The sequence below is a fragment of the Pinus tabuliformis genome, chromosome 1_1 (assembly GCF_031772625.1).
Source record: "Pinus tabuliformis cultivar Carrire ecotype Pingquan chromosome 1_1, CPIR1, whole genome shotgun sequence".
Taxonomy (NCBI): Eukaryota; Viridiplantae; Streptophyta; class Pinopsida; order Pinales; family Pinaceae; genus Pinus; species Pinus tabuliformis.
In genome coordinates, this window is record NC_142297.1 from 225,827,783 (window position 1) to 225,848,685 (window position 20,903).

At 42.8% G+C, this 20,903-nt stretch overlaps 1 protein-coding gene across 1 annotated transcript; it reads right to left on the reverse strand.

The window, feature by feature from the left end:
* Positions 1–557: 557 nt before the first annotated feature.
* LOC149212360 (uncharacterized) lies at positions 558–16,015 on the reverse strand. Its single transcript, XM_089388656.1, has 3 exons — positions 15,659–16,015; positions 15,233–15,424; positions 558–3,158 (listed from the first exon to the last, which is right to left on the reverse strand). Exons 1-3 carry the CDS (start codon positions 16,013–16,015, stop codon positions 849–851), a joined length of 2,859 nt encoding a protein of 952 aa, XP_089244782.1. The 3' UTR covers positions 558–848.
* Positions 16,016–20,903: the final 4,888 nt, after the last annotated feature.

Sequence of the window (20,903 nt, forward strand, 5' to 3'; positions counted from 1 at the left end):
TGTCAGGCTCAGGAAGCGAAGCCATGGTATAGCTCCAATACTATCGAAAATTGGAGAAAGGTTCTTGTTACTGTTTCAGAAATAAGCGGTTTTAAGTTCGCCGCTTTTGATGGGTGAGAATTCAACGCTCCCGTTATCATATTACTTTATGATAGCTATTTAAAAATATATAGATGGATGTTTGTTTCTCACTAGTTGTATATATTTTGTTTTGAATAACCAACGACGAGGGCATGCTGTTGGAGAAGCTTATTGAAATTCTGTTGAAAAAGGTCAAAAAGAAAGAGAAAGAGGTCTATGTGGCCGATTATCCAACGGGTTTGGAGGAGAAGGTGAAACATTTCGAAAGTTTCTTATCGAAACTACCTGAAAATAGACCGAAGGTCGTGGACATTGTAGGGTTAGGTAAAACAGGAAAGACAACACTGGCAAAAGAACTCTTCAATCGGAAGAGTTTCTACTATCGTAGAACCTTCTTTTTATCTGCAGTTAGAGATACAGCTAAGCTTAGTTGTGCATGCAATAACTAAAGCTAACTAAAGCTAAGTGTGTTGTGCCGCATGCATGCAAGCAATAAGTTAACTAGAGTTAATCTAGGTGCATGTACACCAGCACAACTAGTCTACAGCTAGTCTAAGTCTACGGCTAGTCTACAGCTAGTGCATGTACACCAACACCCCCCCTTAATCATAACTTAGGTGAGTGTGATGCAATAATGAATAGGTCCCGGCAACATGGCCATTTTAGGTACCCATATACAATGCATAAAAAATGAGGAAAGAAGAGATGAGTGTGGCTTTTGGAGTTAAGAAAGCTGCCACACAAGAAGTAGATGATGTTCCGTTTTATTATTCTTCTCCGGTTGTAGCTGTGGAACCAGCCTCCACGGCAAAGACGCCGCTTTCACCTTCGCAAGATGGCCCACCGTCATCTATACCTGTGGAACCACCGTCGGCGGCAGAGACGCAGCCCAGCAACCGGACGAGCCTGTTGTCCACCATTTCTTCGACCGTATTGGCCGTGAACTCGGTGAAGCTCTGGGAATTGAATTCCAGGCTAGCGATCTTGCGCTGGTAAAGGATTTGCAGTGTATTTCGGAAGAAGGTCAGATCGGGCAAACACTTCTTATTACTCATCGTGGCCAGATACCTCGATGCCTCTTCAATTCTTGAGTCATTGATCAGAATGCTCAAGAAGGCATTATAAGCCGATATGTTGTTCGGCAGCCATCCGATGCGGCTGACCATTTCTCCAAAGGTAATTCTAGCATTAGTCACATCGCCTACGATCTCCCATCCCTCCAGTAGCAACGCATACGTGTCAGCATCCGGGGCGATCCTCACCTTCATTTTATCGAGGAATTCCACCGCCGCTTTCGCCTGCTTGTGCTTGCACAACGCACTGAGAAGACAATTTAGTGCAACGACATCCTGCCGGAATCCATACTGCTCTATCACTTCGAACGTCATCTTCGCCTCCTCAAGCTTACCGGCCTGCACATAATTCCCAAACACAGAGGAGAATGTTTCCATGGACAGGAACCCCTCGTTCTTCATTACCTTGATGCAATCCCACATCACCTCAAACAGTTTTTCTTTGCCGAGCAAATCCACAAGCAAATTAAACGCAAGGGGGCTGTGCTTCTTGCCAAGTTTCAAGCCGGTCCAACGAAAAAACTTTATGGCATCTATGCCGGCCCCATAGGATAACTTGAGCACATCCTCCACAAACTGGACTGAAACCCCAAGCCGCAACTCGTTCAATGCATTTTCAATGCCCATCCGGGGCGGATTCTTCAGAATGTTGCTCACAACCATTTCAATCGGCATCGTTCGGGGATACTGAGAGGGATCCAAACTGGGCTCTTTGGGGACTCGAGGTGGCGGTGTCGAGTGAAGCGGGGGCTTCATGGAAGGGGGCACCATGGAATTCCATAAGGAAGAATAAAAGGATAAAGGATCGAGGTTACGGTGCAATGGGCGATCGCCGGAGAGACTTTTCTCGTCCAGAGACAGGCGATATTCCTCATCCATGGCGGCTTCCCATTCAGGATGCCCATTTGCTTCTGCATAATTTTGTGGATCAGATCCATGCATTATATAAGCATGCATGGGCATGGATGGCTCCATAGTTAAGAGTGCTTGCGGATTTTCCTCAAATAGAGGAATAGAGGCAGGATCATCAAGGATATCACTCATGCTGCGCCATTTTTGTGCAGAAGGCTGATCTCGATGTTGAACAAGTGGTGGTCTAACAGGGTTTTGAGGAACAAAATCAGAAAATGTATACAGACGAGATTGATCATTTACCTTGCCAGATGCAATCTTCAAATTGGTTTGCATGTCGTAAATGCTCACGGAATATGGGGTAAATTCCACTTTCCTTCCGCTGCCTGTGTGTGTCATCTGATACACTGAGAGAAGATTCACAGCAAGCCTTGGAGTATGCAAGACATTTTCAAACCTTCCATCTTCGAATTGCACTCTTCCTTGCCCAGTTGCTGTAACTGCAGAATTATCCCCCATGAGGATGGGAGGACCTGAGTATGCATGCAGAAAAGAAAAGGATTCCTTTGAAGAAGCCATATGATGTGAAGCTCCTGAATCGATGATCCATTCTTGTGGTGCAGAATGAAGAGCAATCAAAGCATGCCCGTTACCTCTTGGATGACGTGCTTTTTCTCTTGGATCGGGTGCTTTTTCCTCAGACTTCTTCTTAGCATTTTCAGGAATGTGGTCTTCAAGATTGTATTGCTGGAGTGTCTGCGCCATAAGATCTATAGTCTTCTTCATGCATGCAGATTCAGGATGAAAACCACGGCGGCAATAATTGCACATTGATTTTCCTTTTGTTCCTTTCCTTTCCTTTGAGCCAGATGATCCATCGGGGGATCTAGGATTTGCCTTTCCTTTTGCATGCACATTGAGTGCATGCGCTTTGGAATTTTTAAGTGTGCCCATTTTGATGAGCTTATCTTGCTCATGCATCAAAGACTGAATAAAAGTATCCAGTGAGGGAGGCTTCCAATCTGCACCAGTTGCAGATCTGACTGTGTGGAATGTAGAAACGAATACTGCATACTCTGGACCAAGTTTTGATAAAATGGAAAGAATCAACTGCCTTTCTTGCTTGGATTTGTCGATCCCGCATCCTTTCAGCTGCACCAACAAAGCTTTATACCTTGTGAAAATATCTTGAATGTTCTCAAAGTTTCTCGGATCTAATGAGTTTAACTCATTTTCGAGAATGTGACCTTGCATTTCATCTTGTTTTCCAAACAATTCTTCCAAAATTTTCCATACTTCATTTGGAGTTGAACATGATTCAACATGAAATAGCAGTTCTGGAGAAATAGATAAACATAGGATGCCGAAGGCCTCGTCCATGCGATTGAAATATCTTGATTTCTCCACTGCCGATGTTGGTTCAACTCCCGTTTCCATCATTATTCGAAATAAGCCTCTACTTCTGAGATGAAGTTGAATCTTTGGCTTCCATTCGAAATAATTATATGGAGTGAGAATTGCTGATTGTGGAAACTCCAATTTAGACTCCATTCTTTGTTGTTGCTTCAATCTTCTGAACCTGCAAATAAATTGCTTGTGCACTGATTTACAAATCCCTGTGCTCCGATACCATGTAAGATTTTGAGATACACAGATAGATCTAGATCTGCAAAACAATAACAAGCTTGCAAGAGAAAGAAGAAAGCAAGAATTGAGAAAAGAATGAAAAGTGAATTCTACATTATGAGGTTTAGAATAAATACACAAGGGCAACTAAGTTAAGCTTAGTTGTGCATGCAATAACTAAAGCTAACTAAAGCTAAGTGTGTTGTGCCGCATGCATGCAAGCAATAAGTTAACTAGAGCTAATCTAGGTGCATGTACACCAGCACAACTAGTCTACAGCTAGTCTAAGTCTACGGCTAGTCTACAGCTAGTGCATGTACACCAACAACAAATGTGTTCTTGCAAGGTCAGGAATACAACATTCATCGATTTATCCGTTAAGTGGCCTGAATACACATCACTCTAGGGAGCTCTTCTGTCACCATGCTTTCTGCCAGCCCCATCCGCTCCCCTATTTTCAATATTTGGTAGATAGTATTTTAAAGATTTGTGCTGGATTGCCTTTATCCCTAAAAGTATTAGGGATTCATTTTTGTGGAAACACAAATGAAACTTACTGGGAGGCCGAATTGAGGAGAATTAAATATCGGCATCTTGATATACAACAAATTATTAAAATTAGTTTTGATTCACTCGATGAAGAGGAGAAACAACTATTTTTATATATTTCTTGTTTTCTCGTAAGAGAAAACAAATTCTTGTTGAGGTAGACGGTGAAAATTTTATACATATGCACGATCACCTAAGAGAATTGGGAAGAGGGATCACTCAGAGTTTAGGATTCCACATTCATTGATTCAAAACTTGTTGTTCTTCAACGCAATGGGCAATATTCCGTCAGAAACCCTTAGATATTGAGAATGTATTTGCGTATTCGTCTCTTGGAAAGAAATTTTGATTACATCACATATCAACATATTCCTAGGCATATGAATAAATTGACAGATGCATTAGCTAATTATGTGTTGGACAGACGTTTGCGAAATATGTGAAAAAACAAAACATTTGTACCATAGTAAGTAGAAAAAAAAAAAAAAAAAAAAATATATATATATATATATATATATATATATATATATAGAGATATATATATATATATATATATATATATATATAGATATATATATATATGTCGATAATGTTTGAGTGTCATACATCGAAACCCAAAAAAATAATATATGTGTTCAAAGTACATCCGTGGCTCGCATGCCTCAAAACTGTAAAATACTAAACCTATGGACTACTCGGCATGGTGCTCATGATAGCACGTCACTACTCGTACTACACGAGTTAGTAGTCGGCGTATCTGGTCTGATACCCCCACTGTGTGCCACTGATACTGGTGTGGGATGTCACCCACCTGGGCATACTCTGGGATTCCTCTGGTCAATCCCTCAAGGTTTTGCACAATTTCCTCCTCATTATCGACTCCTTCCTAATAAGGAGCGATATAAAACTGTAGAGCAATGCGCCTGGCAATCGAGGACATCCCGGCAGGTCGCTCTAGTCCCACATCTGCATTTACAAAATCGAACTATCATGAATGCATATATTTCAAAAACAATAAAAAATCAAAAATTAAAATTGTTTTTGCTTACCTCTATCATGATAATATTCTCCCTCTAGGAGCGGAATATCTGGATCGCCATGGAAGTTGGTTCCGCTATAGGGCCAATCCTCTACTACGATCAGCTGACGCCTTAGCCACGAAAAGAAGGCGGGTTTGTATGACATATGCTAGCCCTAGTGATTTTAGGCATTAGTTCACTCCAACGAACCATCCATGGGTCTCGTGGCAATGGTGGGTTCACCTCTGCAAGCTGATAGTGAAATAGTGGGATCTGCTCCAAAAAGAAGGTCACTAGAACAGAACCATATCTGAACTACCTCAGGTTTCCTGCCTTGGCTTTGGATAATTGGCGCTTCATGTTTACCTTCATGGCTTCCGCCCAGTTGAAGATAGTTGGTGCTGTACAGTCTATGGCATACTGGAATTTGGACTTGTTGGACTCATGCAATGCCTAAGCCCCAACCACTCTATTTATGGTCAAAAGCATTACTTTCAGCTCAAGGTCATCGATAGTCATAATCTCAACCTTGCCACTCTTGATTTCAGTGCTTCTGGGCAGTGTTCTGCGAGAAACATGTTCATACTTGCCCCAATAGGACTGGCCCCATATAGATTGACAGGTTCCCCTCTTTGGGACAGTCCATTGATGAAATAGATGTCGGAAGTTTACAATTCCACTTCTTGGTCTTAGATTAGTACTTGAGCCCGAAGACTGGTGCGAGGAATAATTTGAGGAGCCCACAGTTCCTCAAGGCATTTAAACAGTTTTGGTCTGCCAATGCTTGTGAATCAATTGCCTCATGCTCACGTTCTTTCCAATCGACCATTTTTCACTGTGTTTTGCCTACAAAAACCATAGAACCAAGTTAGAATTCATCCTTGGCTAAAGAAATTTGGATTCAAAGTAGAAAAATTGGGAAAAAAATCGAATTTTTTATGTTCACGGTGTTGGCGCGATTGTTTTTAAAAAAGCAGCGCCGACGGCGCTCTTGGTTGTGTTAATGATCCTCGATCGGCACAATCCCATGCTTGGAAATCACACCGATAGAGGGCGAAATTGTTTTGCTAAGATCTCTTCCAGAAATCCAAAAAACGATTAAAAACAAGAAAAACAAGCATAAAAATGAAACTAAGGGTCTTAGCTCTTACTTACAACTGAGGGATCGTTGAATGGCCTCCTGGATCTACCGCAATCTGCTCCTGAAAATCTAGGGCACAAATGGGCGAAAATTTCTCCACACAAGGTAAAAAGTTAAAATGGTAAAAATTTATTTACTTTTCTCCCTTTTATTCATTTTTAATGTTATTTTAGGGTTTTAAAAGCATTTTTAATCTATTTTACCTCAGAAATTGGATAATAGGTTTACCTCTTGTGCAACGACAGGTGATAGATTACTGATGATAGTACTGGAGTCACGTTTAAGCTCTTTTCTCGACTCATAAAAACTCAAATGAAAAGATCGCTGAGTATTGTTCCCTTTTTAACTCGTTAAAGAGAATACAAATGGGGGGTCTGCTTTCATGCTCCTTTCCGACTCTTTAAACACAAAAATATTGCCGAGCTCTTGTCATTTTTAACTCGTTAAAGGCTGTGAAATGTCGTCTACCCAGTGTATGTTTACCCCTTTTTCGGGTTGGGATAAACTAGTTACAAAAAAGTTACTTCTTGACTGAAATGGTCAAGAGGCTCTCTCAAGTATCGTTTTCTACCTTTTCGAGCTCGAGAGACGCAAATGTACGAAAAGGGACCATGTGGAGTTTTCTTTTCCGTGTCTTTTTCAAACTCTCTAAACATGAAAAATATACCTAGTTACACCTTTGTCGAACTCGTTAAAACATTAAACGACATTAGATTCATCACCATGACAGACATGAGCTTCTCCTTCCTAGGGCTCATTAATCTTACTAGCTCGGATTCATCCAAAATATGGACTTACAGTGCAAGTACATGCTATCTCCTTCAATCTTGCAATTAAAAAATAATTGGGGTACCTGCCAGAAATGGTGGGGGAAAATGGGAAATTCTATCAGTTGTGTCGGCAACTCACTCTTGAACATGACACTTTCTACTTTGTGTCAGGTTGGGATATCCTCACTTCATCATTGACTTTCCTAGGTTGGGCCATTCATTTTTATCTTCCATTTTATCTTTTCCACGTCATCATGACCTCCAATCATATGGATCCAAAAGCTGCCAAAATCCGGAGTCATGTCGCCGATATGTTCAAGAGTTGTCTTTCTGCAGTTACACTCATTCCTGATTCTCTGTATCATCCATAATTATTACACCCCTTTATCTCGTTTCGATGATGTGGGATACATCATGACCCTCCTTCGACACAGTCACTTCTTGTCGACTTTAGCTCATTATCTAGTAAGCTGGCCAAGAGACTCCTTTCCAGTACCTTGCAGCTTGCATGCCCTAATGGAAAGTTCTTCACACTCGACGACAAGTTCACATCATTGGCTTTCGATTGGGTGATTTCACGGGTGTTCGACTTCAGTTCCTTTATTCATATTTCGTGGATTGTGTTGTTGCTACGTTGAGAACCATTGTCATTACTGGTGGTTTCTGTCGCACTTGTTAATGGTTCACATCATTGACCGGTAATCAAGCGACTTTCTAGCATGTTCGACTTAAACACATTTATTCACATGTTAGAATTTGTACTTTGATCGAGTTGTGTTGGAGCGCAAGACCCTGGGCTCAAATTACAAAAGTCTAGGTTGCAAGGTGATGTGACATGACCATGTTGATAGACATGTCTCTTTCATATGGATGGCTACGACCATACCATGAGTTGTTATATGTGATCCTTTTCATTATTGGATGGCTATGACCATACCTTGGTTTCGATATGATCCTCTTTATTGGATGGTTGCACCCATGCCTTGGATCCATTTACATGATCATTCCCTAGACGGCTACTTCCATACCATGATTCATGTATCATTTATCAGAGATTTCAGTGATGTATGTGTATCCATGCTTGCTTGCAAGATTTCCGATGACGGACTCCGGTTCCCCGCATCTACTTGTAAAGCATTTCACCCCTCACTCTAGTTTGACCTTCACGCTTTAGGGGGCATCTGTCACACAGCATTTTGTCACTGTCCCTGTACTCCCTGTTCCACGATCTTGGAGGAGCTCTATAGTGAACCCTACATGCTTCCCCATCATGAAGAGACTCCATTATGTCTCTCTTCATGAGCAGAAAAATTCCATTTTGCATCATTTCCCAAGAATATTCCTTTTACCCTAGTTTACAAGACTGACACTACTGACCCTTTCCCTCCTCGCACCGATTTGCAGAGTTTGAAACCAGGACTAGTGTCATATAATGTAAATGATCCTTTTCTTAGTCGCGCCGATCCTCTTTTGGCAATTTTTTTAATTATGGAATCAAAGCTTCCAGGTCTAAAAGCTTCATAATGGAAGTCTGGTAAATGGTTAGATTGGATGGAGCTGAGGAAGTTAGTTTGGGCTCCTTTCCCCTATTAAGATGGAACAAACACAAGAGATAAGGCCTCTCCCATAATAAGAGGAACCATCTCCCCTCCATCAAAGCTATATAAACTCCTCCTTTTCCAAGCTAAACTGGTCTTAGTCATTTTTTGGAGCTTGAATAACCAACAAGATATCTATAGCTTGTAGCCTTCTAGTTTATGTTTGTGAAGGGAGAATAGTATGTTTGGTTTGTTTTGGAACTAAAGGGAAGAATCCTTAAACTCCCATTGTTGAGGCTATCCATGAAATGCTAGTAGAGGTGTGGGAACTCGGATACATCGGAGCAGAACTGCAACGTCAAGTCTTTGGTTGTATCTCTTTCTGAAGTTATATAAATACAACTAATGGTTTATTTACTACATTGAGTATTATGCTACACTTAATGGCTTAAGACTCCTTGACTTTTTAAGTAGATTGAATGTGATTGTATGCTATCATGTTTGTTGTTGTCTCTTGTGTATTTGTTTCAGGTATCTAAAGGAAGAAACGAAAGGAAGTTGGAACAAGGAAGCAGGATAGTCATCAAGTAGATTAAAGTTCTAAGAGGTAGGCCCTCTTATTCGATTCTAGTCTAAGGAATTTTACATTAGTTTTTTTGTTTGTGGCTAGACCCGCTCTCTCAGGCTAGAGGGATTGTCTTTATCTGCATCGAAAATTTACCTACATCACAAGATCACATTTGAAGTCTTATCACTGTTCACATTAGTCTAACTCGTCTTACACTTAGCTATTTCTGAGAAGGCTTTTCGGCTAAGAAACTTGGCTTCACCCAACATCCCTAGACTGCATACTATATAGTTATATTCCTCTAGTTGAGACCTTTCCCATTGACATTGTGTAATGCACAGTTCCGACCTCCCAGGACTATTCTACTACGTAGTTTCTGTGTTCAAGCTCTGACCTTAACCTCGATATTTGTGCAATCATTCCTCCCAGCCCTGCCTTCACTACACATTGTGCAATCACAAGCCTCAAGCTCATCCCTTGAGCCTCTGAACTGCAAAATTGTGCAGTATCCCTACCTTACTTTTATCCCAAAACTACACAGTGTGTCCTCGCAGTGCTCATCACCTAAGCATGTCCCACTAGCTCTCATAACTATGTATTTTTTTACCTCAATCGTACATGCACTATGCATTGCACAGTCTCAAATATCAAGCTTCACCCCTAGATATTGGAACTGTGCACTACATAGTCACTAAGCCCTCTCTCCCAACTTGTCACCTCGTTCTTTCTTAGTTAATGGATCAAAATGCACTATCTTGAACTAGGGGGTTTTCAGACTTATGTCATCTCGTCATGAGTGAATTTCATATGTAGGTACTTTTTTCTTTTTTTTTCTTCTTTTTTTTTTTTTTTTTTTTTTTTTTTTGAAAATTCCTAATAGAGTTTTACTCCTTCCTTAGGAATACTGCAGTAGCCGAATCCTCAAAATATCAATAGAACTCATGAAGGCCATTATGAGTTCCTGGTCATGCCATTCGGTCTTTGTAATGCCCCATCTACTTTTCAGAGCCTTATGAACCACCTTCTCAAACCATATCTCAGGAAATTTGTCTTTGTCTTCTTCGATGACATCCTCATCTATAGTTGCACTTGGGCCGCACATCTTCAGCATGTAGATCTACTCTTGCAACTGCTCCGCAAGCATAAATTATTTGTCAAGATGTCCAAGTGTTCGTTTGGCATGGAAGAAGTTGAGTATTTGGGCCACATTGTGGGGCGTGAAGGTGTCAAGGTGGACCCCAAAAAGATCCAGGCAATGCAGGATTGGCCTCAACCTAAGACCTTGAAGAGCTTGAGAGGATTTTTGGGTCTCACAGGCTATTATCGCAAATTTGTCTGCAATTATGGTCGCATAGCAAAGCCCCTCACTCAACTCCTGAAGAAAAATTCATTCTTCTGGAATGAGGACGCACAACAGGCATTTACAGCTCTCAAAAATGCCATGTGTTCCACTCCAGTCTTAGCACTACCTGACTTCACCAAATATTTTGTCATTGAATGTGATGCTTCAGGTACGGGTATTGGGGCGGTCTTAATGCAGGAAGGGCGACCTTTGGCCTTCAAAAGCCAACAACTAAGTGGGAAGAATCTGGGCCAATCTACCTATGAGAAGGAAATGATGGCCATTTTACATGCAGTAGAGACCTGGCGACCTTACTTATTGGGGCGACGTTTCCAAATCCGCACAGACCATCACAGTCTTAAATATTTTTTGGAGCAACGCCTATCCTCCCCACAACAAAATAAATGGCTCGCCAAAATGCTGGGATATGATTATGAGATCATTTACAAGAAAGGGCAAGAAAATAGTGTAGCAGATGCATTATCTCGCCAATTTGAGGAGGGAAGTACCCTGCTAGCAATTTCCCTTCCCATTCCAGAATGGATTGAAGAAGCTCGCAGGGAATGGTTTTCACATCCCGGGCTCTCCCAACTCATTTCTCAATTGCAGGCGGATCCAAATTCCACCAAGGGCTACTCGTGGTAGGATGAGATTCTTTGCTACAGGGACAGAGTCGTAATATCACCAACATCCACCCTCAAAAGTCGCATTTTGGCAGAATTGCACTCATCCCCCATTGCAGGACATTCAGGCTTTCAGAAGACGTATGCTCGCACCAGAAGATCATTTTTTTGGACAAGCATGAAAAAGGACATCCTCACTTTTGTAGCAGAATGCGATGTCTGTCAATGCCACAAAGGGGAGACTGTCAAAGCACCAGGCACATTACAACCGTTGCCCATCCTGGCAGCAATATGGATGGAGGTTTCTATGGATTTCATTACAGGTCTTCCAAATTCAAGAAACAAGTCAGTCATCATGGTGGTTGTGGACAGACTTTCGAAGTATGCTCATTTCTGCGCCCTACCCCACCCGTTTACACCGACTTTGGTCGCTCAATCTTTCATGGATAAGATCTTCAAATTGCATGGCATGCCCACTTCTATTGTGTCCGATCGCGACCCGATCTTCACCAGTAATTTTTGGCAGGAACTCTTCAGGCTACAAGGCACCCAACTAAAACTTAGTACTTCTTATCATCCACAAATGGATGGTTAAATGGAAGCCGTCAACAAATGTCTGGAAACCTACCTTAGGTGTTTCACTTCAGAAAAGCAACATCTTTGGGCACAATGGTTAACTCTGGCTGAATGGTGGTATAACACCAACTATCATGCCACCACCAAAATGACTCCCTATGAAGCAGTATATGGTCAACTCCCTCCTTCCCCTACTTATATCAAGGGGGGCTCAAAGGTACAAGCAGTGGATCAACTCCTACAAAACCACGCAACCATGCTCGCCCATCTTAGAGAGAATCTTCATCAAGCTCAAAACCGCATGAAGCAACAGGTAGACCAGCATCGCTCAGAGTGCCAATTTCAAGAAGGGGATCAGGTCTTTTTGAGGCTGCAACCATATAAGCAAACATCACTCAAAGACAAGGGTTGTCAGAAACTATCTCCAAAATTCTACGGACCATATCAAGTACTTCAGCGCATTGGAGAAGTAGCCTACAAGCTGGCTTTGCCGCCTACTGCAAAAATCCATCCAGTTTTCCATGTCTCATGCCTCAAGAAAGTGATTGGGAACAATTGCAGAATTCAAACCAGTCTACCTGAATTGGACGAGGAAGGGTCAATCTGGCTCCAACCTGAACAGGTCCTAGACACACGAGAAAGGCATCTGCGTGGCCGCATGATTAGGGAAGTTCTCGTCAAGTGGAAAGACACCTCTCCGGAAGATGCAACTTGGGAACCAGCCACTATTCTTCAGCAGTTTCCGCAGCTTCAGCCTTGAGGACAAGGCTATTCTTAAGGGGGAGGGCATGTTAGGGTCCCACCCTAACCCCCTTATTTATGTAGTGGGATCGAGTCATAGTACAGAGTCAATAAAGCCCATATTAATAATTGTAAGTGGTTAACCCGCAATTAATTACGAGACCACAGTGAGTTGCAAATGGGCAATGGTATTAGATAGATGGTATTAATAAAACCCGTGGTATTTATCCATGGTATTGCATGTATGAGTCATATATAAAGGATAGAGACTCCCTGCGAGGAGCATCGTGTCTTATTTTTGTATCGAGCTCTGCTCTATTGGAGGTTGCCCCCTCGAAGAGGCCAGTGAACATTGCTTTCTGAATAATAAAATATTTGTTGTTGTCTCTCACTATTCTATGTTCTGGGTATCTTTCTTCGCATATTCTGTATTTGGGTATCTTTTGCAGGTTAAGAGCATAACACAAGGAGTGGCTCCAATAGTCCACTACTGGAGCTAGTGATGTACATTGTAAACATGTGTCTTGTAACTTTTACTTAATAACAAAAACATTCAATGCCAACATGTTCTTCATGCATGGATTATCAATGTTTGTAAGACTATTCTACTGATGTTTGTATTTCATGTTTGCTTTCACATGTGCTAAGATAGTTAAACTATTGCGGTTGTTTTAGTACTTATCTTATTGAGAATGTGTTGTAATGGTTATTATTTTTGTCCCATCCTTGTGGACTATTTCAGAGGATATTAGACATACCTTTCTTCATTTGGTGGTGGTAATGATTGTCGCATCCTCTGTGGACTATTCTGCTCAATCTTAGATGGATCCTTCTGGTTCACGTGTGTCTCTTCTTGGGTGGTACTACTACCTTTCTCTTAGAGGCTCACTTTTCTCCCCTCTCCATAGTAGAATAAATTGAACACTCACCAGGCACACTGTATTTCTTTTCGAAGGCACCATTGCATCACTCTCTCTTGCTAACAGTTAGAGCCAAGGAAAATCTTAAAGGATTTGACAACCTGGCCTTTATACCTTATGGGATTCCTACACCAAATGGTGTGAGGTCTAATTTTTACTTACTATCGGGGAGATCCCCTGAATGTTGGCGAGTCGAGCACCATCAACATTTATGGTGCTAGAAGGAGGGAAATAAAACTTCTATGGTTGATAACCCCACCAACCCCAATCTTACTTCCTCTGGTGAAGGGAGTAACATTCCTAGCAACTACCATGTGTGCATTCCTGAAGTTGGTAATTCTTCTCATCCTGAGACTGCACAGCCTTATTGCCCCATCACCCGAACGTTTGTGAGAGCTATTGGATTGATACCTGGAATAAAAACTCTTCTGTATTTTCAGAAAAAGAACCAAACTACCCCCACTAGGATAATGGTTTCAATAGTTGAAGAGTTGGTTATTTCCACCCTTGAATAGTTAGTAGATGTTGGCTTGTTGGGGCCTGACCCAGGTTTAGAAGTGGTTTAGCTGAACAAATCCCGCACTACCGGCCCTTTCAGCAACAATCTGTGGAGCGCACACTGAAGTATCACCCGAGGTAGTATGGGAGGGTGCTGGAACCAGGTTTCCGCACCCTTGGGATGTTTGGATGTGGTCTGAAAGGTCACGAACCGTTCTACACTCTTGCGCTACTCTGCACAGAGATTTGTCCTTCGCGTAGATCCACACCAGTCACTTCCTGAATCTTATTAATTATATGGATTTATTATAGATCAAAACTAATTCACAATGTCTTTAAGTAAACATTTAACAATAATAACCCGTGCGCGCAATCACACATAAGCATAAATAAACATATATATCATAACAGATGCATAAACCAAAATACACCATATCCGCAATATTTCAGAAACAACTTATCTTTATTAATATTTTCCGTTCAGTACAACTAGATCTACCCTGTGCACTTAGCTGCAGGGGTCCACGCACACAGCTGCGGACTCTATCAGGCCTCCGTGCACATAGCTGCAGAGCCTCTAGCCAACCACTAACACCCACAACTCAGACTTACAGACTCAGATCGATTATTGCTTTTACAAACCCATAATACCTTAAGATCCAAAACCAAAAACTAACTTCTAAACATAGAGCCTTGCTCTATTTATACATTTCCATGGTCCGCAGACCATGGGAAGGTCGCCTCACTTTCTATTATTTTACGTTATTTTCGAGCGGACAACCCTTTGACTCAACCTATTACATTCTGAGCTCCGCGTACTTCATGAAACTTTTACAATATCATTACCCTAAATTACGGGCTTTAAGCCCCAACACCATTACACGGGGCCTCTGCTGCCTAACAGGCCCCCAACACAATCATCATGACTCATCCCGAGTAACTCATCAGTGTGGCAATATGCGCTGCCAAGGCTTCGCAGTCCACCATCCCTGTGAGTGACGCACTACTTTTTGCTACTCCCTCTTTGTCTCCTGCAACGCTTCTTCAAGTTCCTACTCCATTGCCTCTACTAATTCGCTCAACCAATGATGCTAGTGCTGCTCTGCTCGGTTAACACAGAACACCTCCTCATAGGATTTTAGGTCAAGCTAGGGTGTCGCCTATGGGAACTCTTCGTGCCAACACAACAAATCTCCAATTTCTGGTTTACCATACACACTGTCAGCTACAGCATGTGTTGCATTTTTGCAAGAAAGATGTTGTTGTCCATGAGATCCCAATCTTCAAGGTGCATCAGAGACAAACTATTAACTACAATTCCATCATTTGTGTCCATATTCACAGTATTTCCCCTATCGTTTATGGGTCGTTGGCCAGCCCATGGATTAGGCAGCAGCCTCCGGACCAGTTCTGTTGTGTGTCTATGAATTTCTAGTACATCCCCTACTTGTGGTGCTGAACTCTGCGCGGCGCCCACAACCATTGACACCACACTATCCAGAAAGTCCTGCATCACTATTGGCCATATTACAACCCCCGGGCTTACTCCTTTCATGTCAATGAGCAACAGTTCCATACTGGTGGAAAGACACAATAGGTTACTTCTCTCGAAACCACTGATCACTTGGTGGATTCCCCCTTGTGATTTATAAGCGTTTTGAAATTCAAATTCAGTGGTTCCCTCCATTTTTGGCATCGTAACATTAATTCTACGACAGATTGTTCCAGATCTTGCTCATACCTCGTCTCTTAATTGCCCGCTGCCCGCTCCCTTTCGCCATAATTTGGACATCTTGTCATGAACAGTGTTAGCAACGGTCACCTCTTTGTTTGTCCATGCAGCAGAGCAGCCACTTCTGCGCAACCGCGACCCATGTGACATACCACTTCTACGCGCACCCTTGTTGTCGTGCAGCTCCCCCACAGACTGCTTTATCGTCCCGTGCGCTTTTTCAACTGGCTGGAGCGGTGAGACTATCCTTCGGTCAGTTAGACAAGCAGTCGGCCCACCCGTGTAGAGCTTCAGACGACTACCATTTACTCTACTTGGGAAAGGCTCTCCATTCAGCTTGGCAAGCTGGACTGCGCCTCCATCCATGACTTCTTTGACTACATAGGGTCCCAACCAATGCATTCAGAGCTTTCCAGGGAATTTCTTGAACTTGCTGTTGTATAGTAATACTAGATCATTTTCTTTGAATGTGTGCATCTTGATATGGCAATCATGCCAAGATTTTTCCCGCTACTTTTGTACCTGCTAATGGAATCCTGCCAGAAACCGTTCCTCCTCAAGTTCTTCCAGTTGTGCGATCCTTTCTTCCAAAGCCCCACGGTCTACCATGCTTGTCGTCACTGCTATTCGCAAACTAGGTACAATGTATTCCATTGGCATGACGGCTTCCTTGCCATAGACTAACCGGAAAGGTGTCTGGCCCGTCAACTTCTTGCACGTTGTTTGGTATGCCCATAGCATAGCAGGTATGTGCAAATCCCAATCATTTCACTACACATTACATACCTTTGTCAACGCAGTCTCCAAAATCTTGTTAAAAGCTTCAACGGTCCCATTTGCTTGCAGATGGTACGGCGTACTCTGTTGATGATATATCTGGAACTCCTCAGTGAGCGCGTTGATAGTCTCATTTAGGAAGTGCGTTCCGCGGTCACTCATTAGAATTTTTGGACATCCAAACTATGTTAACACATTCTCGAACAAAAATTTCGCTGCTGTAGCGGCTGTGCAGTCCTTAACCAGCGATGCTTCTGCCCATCAGGTCAAGTATTCTGTCGCGGTGGTGATATAGTGCGCACCTGTCTTTCCTTGAGGTGTGATAGGCCCTACAAAGTCGATCGCCATTTTTCAAATTGTTGTAGCGCCATCTATGGCTTAGCGCCATTTCATCCCTCTGCGATGGTTTCCCTGTCCATTGACATACGTCGCAGCCCCAACAGTACACTTTTGAATCTTGATGTAGAGTTGGCCACCATAGTCTAGCGCGAAGAATCTTCTATGTTGTGGTGCGTCCCGCATAATGTCCTCCTACAACCCCCCCATGTGCTTTGGAAAGGATCTGTCCTCGCTCAAATTTAGGTACATATCTGCGTAATATTTCATCGTTGCCCATTTTGTAGAGGTGTCCTGCAATAATAGTAAAGTCTGCTGCGCGTATCACCAGTTCTTTCTTCTGCTGAACAGAATACCCCTGCGATGCGGTTCCTGTGGTTAAGAAGTGGATTATATCCTCAAAGTGGCCATCCGCGATGCGCACTGCATAGAGCTGTGCATCAGGTAGTCCCTCCTCTAAGTTTGTGGGCTCTTCACCGTTCTCAATTCGGGACAGGTGATCTGTGCCTGTGTTTAGACATCCCGATTTTATGATGACTTCAAAATCATATTCCTGAAATAATGACAACCATCTATAAATGCGCCCCCTAACATAGGATTATTCACTAAGTATTTTAGCGCGGAATGATCAGTATACATCTTAAAGTGTCCCCCGAGTAGGTAGTGGCTGTATTTTTGGAGCGCATATACCATTGCCAACCCCTCACGCTCAGTAGTGGAGCAGTTCTTTTCAGCTTTGGACAATCATCGACTTACGGACGCGATCGGGTGATCAATTCCTTCTACTCCTTCCTATGTGAGTACCGCGCCCAGCGTGATACATGATGTGTCAACATGCACATGAAATTCGATGTCCCATTTTGGAAAGACCAAAATGGGAGCTGATGCCATCTTTTCCTTGAGAGTTTCCAGACTTTTGTTACATTCCTCATTCCAACAATAAGTAGCATCCTTTTTCAACAACTGTTCCATTGGTTTCGTGATCTGTGCGTAGCTCTTTATGAACTTTCGATAGTAACCAATGTGTCCCAGCGTGGCGCGTAGTTGTTTGACACTTCACAGCGCTTACAGATTGAGTATGACAACAATCTTCGCCGGGTCTACCATCAGGCCTTGCTTGCAGACCACATGGCCGAGCAGGTTCCCGAAGGGGATGAGGAAAGTACACTTCTTTAGATTTAGCGCAATCTGGTGCCGTCGACAAGTATCCAGCATTAACTGTAAGCTTGTGATATGTTTCTTGACTAGCCCAAAGATTGTCCAATCATCAAGATAGACCTCTAAAAAATTATGTATAAATTCCTTGAATGTAGCTACCACGACGCGCGAGAATATCGTCGACGCGTTCTTCAGTCCAAAGGGCATCACCGTGTACTGAAAACAACCCCATTTGGTTGTGAAAGTTGTTTTACTCCTATCCTCCGACGCAATCTTGATCTGGTGGTACCTCGAGAAACCATCCATGAAGGAGTAGGCTTCCTGTCCACCAACATTTTCCAGTACTTTGTCTGTAAATGGCGTCGGGAATCGATCATTAACACATGCATCATTGAGCTTCCTGAGATCCACACAGATGTGAATTTCTCCCTTCTGTTTTTTCTCCTGTATCCCCATAGGACTTACCCAGTCAGATTCCTCCACTAGTTCAATTATTCCTGCTGCAAGCATTTCTTCCAACTCTTCGCGGACCTTTGCTTTATATTTTGGATTCAACCGGTAAGGTCGCTGCTTGATATTCCATTGGCATGATGGCTTCCTTGCCATAGACTAACTAGAAAGGTTTCTAGCTCGTCAACGTTTTGCACGCTATTTGTTATGCCCATAGCACAGCAGGTACGCGCAAATCCCAATCGTTTCACTGTGCATTACATACCTTAGTCAACGCAGTCTCCAAAATCTTTTTAAAAACTTCAACGGTCCCATTTGCTTGCGGATGGTATGGCATACTCTGTTGATGATATATCTTGAACTCCTCAGTGAGTGCGCTGATAGTCTCATTCAGGAAGTGCGTTCCATGGTCACTCATTAGAAATTTTGGACATCAAAACCGCGTTAACACATTCTCGAACAAGAATTTCACTGTTGTAGTAGATGTGCAGTCCTCAACCAGCTGTGCTTCTGCCCATCGAGTCAAGTATTCTGTCATGGTGATGATATAGAGCACGCTTGTCTTTCCTTGAGGTGTGATAGGCCCCACAAAGCCGATCGCCGATTTTTCAAATTGTTGCAGTGCCATCTGTGGCTTGAGTGCCATTTCATCCCTCCGTGATGGTTTCCCAGTCCGTTGACATACGTCACAGGCCCAACAGTACGCTTTTGAATCTTGATGTAGAGTTGGCCACCATAGTCCAACACGAAGAATCTTCTGTGTTGTGGTGCATCCCGCATAATGTCCTCTTGCAACCCCCCCATGTGATTCGGCAAGGATCTGTCCTCGCTCAAATTTAGGTACATATCTACGTAATATTTCATCATTGCCCATTTTGTAGAGGTGCCTTGCAATAACAGTAAAGTCTACTGCGCATATCACCAGTTCTTTCTTCTGCTGAACAGAATACCCCTGCAGCGCGGTTCCTGTGGTTAAGAAGTGGATTATATCCTCAAAGTGGCCATCCGTGATGTGCACTGCATAGAGTTGTGCATCAGGTAGTCCCTCCTCTAAGTTTGTGGGCTCTTCACCATTCTCAATTCGGGACAGGTGATCTGGGCCTGCGTTTAGACGTCCGGCTTTACAATGACTTCAAAATCATATTCCTGAAATAATAACAACCATCTACAAATGCGCCCCCCCAACACAGGCTTATTCACTAAGTATTTTAGCACGGAATGATCAGTATACATCTTAAAGTGTCCCCCGAGTAGATAGTGGTGGTATTTCTGGAGCGCATATACCATCGCCAACCCCTCATGCTCAGTAGTGGAGTAGTTCTTTTCAGCTTTGGACAATTGTCGACTTGCGAACGTGATCGGGTGATCAATTCCTTCTGCTCCTTCCTGTGTGAGTACCGCACCCAGCGCAATACATGATGCGTCAACATGCACGTGAAATTCAATGTCCCATTTTGGAAAGACCAAAATGGGAGCTGATGCCATCTTCTCCTTGAGAGTTTCCAGACTTTTGTTACATTCCTCATTCCAACAATAAGTAGTGTCCTTTTTCAACAACTGTTCCATTGGTGTCGTGATATGTGCATAGCTCTTTATGAACTTTCGATAGTAACCAGTGTGTCCCAGCGTGGTGCGTAGTTGTTTGACACTTCACAGTGCTTGCAGATTGAGTATGACAGCAATCTTCGCCGAGTCTACCATCAGGCCTTACTTGCAGACCACATGGGCAAGAAGGTTCCCGAAGGGGATGAGGAAAGTATACTTCTTTAGATTTAGCGCAATTTGGTGCCATCAGCAAGTATCCAGCATTAACTGTAAGCTCGCGATATGTTTCTTGACTAGCCCAAAGATGGTTCAATCATCAAGATAGACCTCTAAAAACTTATGTATAAATTCCTTGAATGCAGCTACCACGACACGCGAGAATATCATCGGCGTGTTCTTCAGTCCAAAGGGCATCACCGTGTACTGAAAACAACCCCATTCAGTTGTGAAAGTTGTTTTACTCCTATCCTCTGGCACAATCTTGATCTGGTGGTACCCCGAGAAACCGTCCGTGAAGGAGTAGGCTTCCTGTCCACCAACATTTTCCAGTACTTCGTCTGTAAATGGTGTCAGGAATGGATCGTTAACACATGCATCGTTGAGCTTCCTAAGATCCACACAGATGCGAATTTCTCCCCTTTTTTTTTCTCCTGTACCACCATAGGACTTACCCAGTCAGATTCCTCCACTGGTTCAATTATTCCTGCTGCAAGCATTTTGTCCAACTCTTCGTGGACCTTTGCTTTATATTTTGGATTCAACTAATAAGGCCGCTGCTTGACTGGCTTCGTGTCCGGCTTCAAGGTTATCTTCATCATTCCTAGGTCGTCGAGGATCCCTTTTAACTTTGTGGATTTGGTCGGGAATAAATCTTGATATTTGCGAAGTAACTTGACGACCTTCTCCACCATGGCATCATCCCAATAGTCCCCAAGTGTTGCATACTTCGGCTCCTCCTCCGTACCAATGTTCACTTGTTTCATTTTCA